The 5,120-nt window shown below is 52.1% G+C and overlaps 1 protein-coding gene across 1 annotated transcript; it reads left to right on the forward strand.

Annotated features, from left to right (window-relative positions):
- Window positions 1-338: 338 nt before the first annotated feature.
- On the forward strand, window positions 339-4,884 carry LOC104164305 (C2 domain-containing protein 2-like; the record flags this gene model as incomplete). The annotated part of the gene is made up of 5 exons (XM_009703592.1): window positions 339-445; window positions 944-1,063; window positions 2,980-3,090; window positions 3,974-4,087; window positions 4,736-4,884. Coding segments are annotated over exons 1-5 (497 nt in total), but the record flags the coding sequence as incomplete, so codon positions are not given.
- Window positions 4,885-5,120: the final 236 nt, after the last annotated feature.

The following is a 5,120-nucleotide window of genomic DNA, read 5'->3' on the forward strand; positions in this document are numbered from 1 at the left end:
GCGAGAGGGAGAGAGAAGAAACAGCAAAGCTTCTGCAATGAAGAAGGGTTAACGCACTTGACGTAGTTGACTGCTGTTCGGGATTATTTTCCTTTCTCATTTGGGCTCGCCTGTCTCAAATTAATGTAGTGTTGGTGAGTCTAAGCCTTGACTGGAGACCTTGTTTCCTTTCTTTGTACGGATAAGCCAAGGTCGATAGAGTTGCGGTGTGCGGCAGTTCTGCGTGCTGGCCGGATTCGTGGAAATGGACCGGGGTGTCTCCGGGGCCCTGCGTTAGAATTGTTTGTCCTCTTTGAAACTATCTGGGATATGTTGACTGCTGGGAACTAACAGAGTTCTCTTTTTGTAGAGTTCGGTGCAGATCACATTTGAAGAGGGTCCTCAGTTACCACCGGCCGCAAATATAAGTTTTGTGACGTGCGAGGGACGGTCAGACCGCAGCATGGTAAGGCTTTGCCGTTCTGAGTTGTACGGTGTGGGGTTCCTCGGTCGACGCGTGGCATTTTCGATGGACATTGCAGAGGCTTGTGTGATGGGGATGGTGGAACCGGGGAAGTTTTGGATGAGGTCTGTCACCGAGTTCGGAGGCCTGTCGACGGGCTCGTGAGATTGCGGCTCTAGGGCTGCGCATCGGGGAGCTCCGGGAGAGCACTGGTGGGAGGTGATGTTTTGGTGGAGCTGGGGTGTAGGGTTGCTGAGCCCAAATATAGGGGTCCTATGGTGGAGAGGAGAAGAGAGGTCCTGTCACTGGTACGTCTTCATTGCCTCCCATATGGAGTCTGAAATGGCGGGTTTGTGGCGCGGGACTGGGTCCGGGAGTAAGCCTGATGTTTCTTTCGTGCTGCGATGGGTCAGCCTTGCCTCTCGCTTTTATAGAGGTTTTGCCATTGCACGGCTGCCTCTCGGCAAGGATATAAACTTGTGTCCTTCCTTTTCTCTCTAGGTGCTATGCTGCCATCTGTCAGCTGAAGCTGTGAAGTTCCCTGTCTCTGTTACTCAGCAGTCCCCAGTTGCTGTTTCTGTGGACACCTATCATGTCACTTTGGCTGTGCTGCAGGCTCAGGTAACGGCTGTAAAAAGTCAGCCATTGAACTCGTTATTTCACCCAGCCCCGCGCCGATCGAGGAAGGAAGACCCGATTGAGTGCAAATAAAGGCCTCTTTGTGCCAGATGAAGCGGTGTGCTATTGCTAACGTTTGGTGGGATGGCAAATATTCCGGATTTGCATACTGACTCCCATTTTCTGAGTCTTGGTCTGCAGATCTTGGCCATGTAACGTAGCCGTTACAAAATCCGGAGAGATTTGAGTCTTGGCAGCGTTCTGTACTGTGTTTTCAACCGGGCGTTTAAGAAGCGGAAGGTCCACAGAGTTCAGTTCCCCTCGCTGCCTGACGGATGGGGAAAGATGCGCCCTGTGCATATGTACAATTATGATGTCCTGGTTGTTGATGTGAAAAGAAATCCGCGGTGAGGAGTGCTTTTCTTGTCAGTGCTCCCCTTAATACATTCACAGGAGTGTGATAGAGGTGTGTTTTTTTTCGTGTGTCCGTCCCCCCGCCCCCCCCCACCGTGTGTTGCGTATGGGAGGTGCTTCTTCCGGAACAGAAGCTCTGTGAAATAGCAACGGGTGGTAGCTCCGTAGTCGCTTTCTGGCTGGATTTGCTTCTCTGGAATGTGATTTTTTTTGTTCCTGTCGTGAAGAAGGGCTTGATGCTGGAGACGGTATCTTGCTCGGAGGCCGTGCCCTCATTTGTGCTCTAGGGAGACGTGAAATTAGAAGTACCTCTGTGGTAGCAGCGGCTGATCCCGTGCTATTGCAGGTATTGCAATTGGAGGGTCATTCTAGAACCCCTTTGCTCTGAGAAGCTTTATTAAAATTTTCAAACTACATTTATCGGATCATCCTGCTTTGATTTTGTACCTCCGTTCCGTGGTTGTTTAAATAGTTTCTCTCTCTCTCTCCTTGGCGTTTAGCTTGCCTGCTGCCAGTCTAGTCACGGGCTGTGACTGCGATCAGTTTTCATCTTTGCATAGGCTCTGGGAGTCGGGTGGCCTTTGTCATGTCTCATCAAATTGCTCTTCTGCTCGATGGCATTTTCTAGGTCTCCTTGTCTGTGCCTGTTGAAGTTTTGGGTTGATCGTTCTCGTGGAGAACTGCGTGTGGTATTCTAATTGAGGTCTTGCTGCTGCCTTGTGAAACGCTGGTAGGGTTACCGTGTGCCCGTTGGTCGGCGTATTTAGAGTACTGTATTCCTAAAGGTGCCTTTTATGCACCTCTTGTCGGTTACTTACGTGGCTGTCGTGTCCCAGATCTCTTGCTTTGGGCTGATGACCACCTGTGTTCGTGGTAAATAAACGTCAGTCTGTTTATTAATTTAGAACTGTGTTAGATTTCATTCCCCTGTTTTGACTAGAGGTAGCAGGTTAGGAGTTCTTCCTGTGTGGCTCTGTTTCTGTCTGTTGCGTTAATGATGCCTTTCGGGTGTACAGGTGTGCGACTTTTCAACTGACCTACGGGACGGTGTAGGGTCTGGTTTGTTGTCGTGCACTGTCAGCAACCTGGATGAGTTTTTCCAGCCTGAGGATGATCTCCTACGGATGCGCTGCTAACTTACAAATGGCCGTGCTTAGGTTTGGCAACGGTTATTTGATGTAGCTTGGTAAATACCCCGTGTCGGTGCCTGACTCGCTCTTTCGGATGGTCCTGCGGGCTTTTTCTTCGGCCAAAGAAATAACCTGTTGTTTTTCCCTCTGGTGGTGCTTGGGCATCCGAAGGCGGCGAGGAAGCTGGATCTCGCTACGTAGCGGTGAGGCTTCTGCGACTGCTTTTTCCCGTAGGCCTGGGACCGCTTGTGTTCTTCTGTCTCTTATTGTTGCACTGGTGTTGAGGGCCTCTCGGTCGCTGAACTTGAAGCAGGGCTAAAAGCATCTAACGGAAACAGAAACTGTTCCTGACTGTGGGTATTTGTTCTGGGCCAGGTGGAGATCCACTTGGAGGAGATACAGAACGAAGGTCTCCTGGTGTCGTGGACGTTCAAGGACAGACCGGACTTGAACCTTTCGGTTATTCCGAGACTTTGGCTTCGCGAGGTGAGCGGCAAACAGTGAGAGGCTGGACTTGAGTGGAGGAAGGGCGGGAGGGGCGGAAACAGCGCCGAGCCAGAAGGAAGGCTGCTGCGGATGGGAGAGGTTGGCAACTCGCCATCGTGGCCCTTTAGGGCAAGGGAGGGGATTCTTTCGCCCTGGAATCGATACTAGCTCAGCTCTGTTAAAACAGCGCATCCTCAAGAGGGCCGAAGCAGTACCGACGTCCATTGTTTGAGTTTCATGTAACAGCTGAATGGGAGTCTGCGTAGCAAAAAAGGCTTTCTGTCTACATAGGTCCTCCTGCCGTTGTCAGATGTAGAGCTGCAAAATCAGCTGGGTTGGTTCGTTTATTTTTTTTATTATTTTTGTGGGTTGGTTTTTTTTCCTTCATTTTGCTTTGTTTGTTTTTGTTTTTCTTTTTTTCTTGAGAGGTTAGCATGCAGAACCTGTGGGTGCCTGCGCTTCTGTGATCCAGATAGGTTCGTCGATTTGTTTGTTTTATTAACGCCGTTATTGCTTTATCCTAAGTGGATGTAGGAATTTGGCTGTTCTCCCGAAAGTCCGGTAGTATCGTCTCACGAGGTGGTGAGGACGTGGCGAACCGTAGAAGCTGTATTGTCGAAATTTGCAATGGGTAGACTACAGATGTAGAGGCTTAGTTTGTCTCATTTGGACAACTTACATTTGCCTCCAGCTGTTACGCGGAAGCTTTGAGCGCTGGGGAGAGTGCGGGCAGGATATGGGGGAGAGTACCTGGGAGGTTATTACTGGGAGAAAGCCTGTGTAGCGTCTTAGAGGCTCGAGAGACAGTTGGAGCTGTGTAAGGAGAAAATACGTCTGCCTTCTTATGACTTTCCTGCATTTCCTCTTGATTTGTGGAGAGAAGAATGAAGGGAGAGCCGATCTGTCCACCGTGAAGGATCTGATTGAGGATACCATTGTCAGCACGCAGCCGGCGATGATGGTGAATCTGAAGGCCTGCACCGCTGGAGCCGGTGCGGTAAGGCGCTCTCCTCTTTCATTCTCTTGTCGTTCTTCTGTCATTCTGGTGCCTTTAACGCTGTGCCCCGGGGCGCCTCTGAAGGCCGGTGCTCGGGCAGGAATCCAGGGATTGAGACTTGCTTCTGGGCGACAGCCGCATCCTGGCCTGCGCTGTCGTAGGAGTTGGGGTGATGTGGCACCAAGAGTAGGGGCAATTAGAAAGTGCTATGAAGGGCAACTCTGTACCTTGTTTCCTGAACGCCGAGCGCCAGCGGGGTTGAGATGGAGCTGGATTGTCCTAGACGCATCTCTGTTTTGGCGGTCTCTCTGTTGCTCTGAACGCCAAGGCTCTGCCCAGGGTGACCTTTACGGGCGTGGAGTGGTCTGTGGTTTGTCGTCTTCGGTTGACCATCTGGCAGCCAGCAAGCTTGTTCTTGTCTGTCTCTTTTAACGTCGGCCTTAAATTTCCCATCTGAAGTAACACGTGGGTCCGCCGGAGGTCGACAGCTTGGGGAACCTGCCGCATCTCTTGATGGCTCTGTGGGTATTCCCCTGTGTTGGTGTGAGGAGCTACTTAGTAGATGCGAGGACGAACGTCACGCGTCTCGCCGCTCTCTGCTGGCGAGTGAACGATAAAGGCGTCGGTCTCGCTCTCGTCGTTCCTCAGGTACCCGGCAATAAGCTGACTCGAGAGTCTCCGTCCAGAGTGGCAGCGGCCCCTCTGGCTTCTAAGCTGTCGCTGCGGAATCTTCGAGTGCTGAACTTGGGCCGCCAGGGCGAGGAGGGTAAGCGTGAAAACATCGTTGTTCCGCTGGGGTGAGAGTGTGGGTGGTGAGACTGGAGCGAGTGGATGTTTTGGGTGGGTTTGGGCGGAAAGGAGGGGCGCGTGTCCACTGAGCAGCTGCCTCGCGTTGATAAGCACGCGTCTGTGCTCTGTCCCTCTGTTGCAGGAGTTGGGGAGATATGCTGCGTGGCAGAGCTAGACAGCCCGCCGCAGCAGAAACGGACGAGGCCAGTGGCGGGGGGGGGGGGCCGGGGCGGCGGACGGGGAG

The sequence above is a fragment of the Cariama cristata genome, unplaced genomic scaffold, assembly GCF_000690535.1.
Source record: "Cariama cristata isolate BGI_N322 unplaced genomic scaffold, ASM69053v1 scaffold27917, whole genome shotgun sequence".
NCBI lineage: Eukaryota > Metazoa > Chordata > Aves > Cariamiformes > Cariamidae > Cariama > Cariama cristata.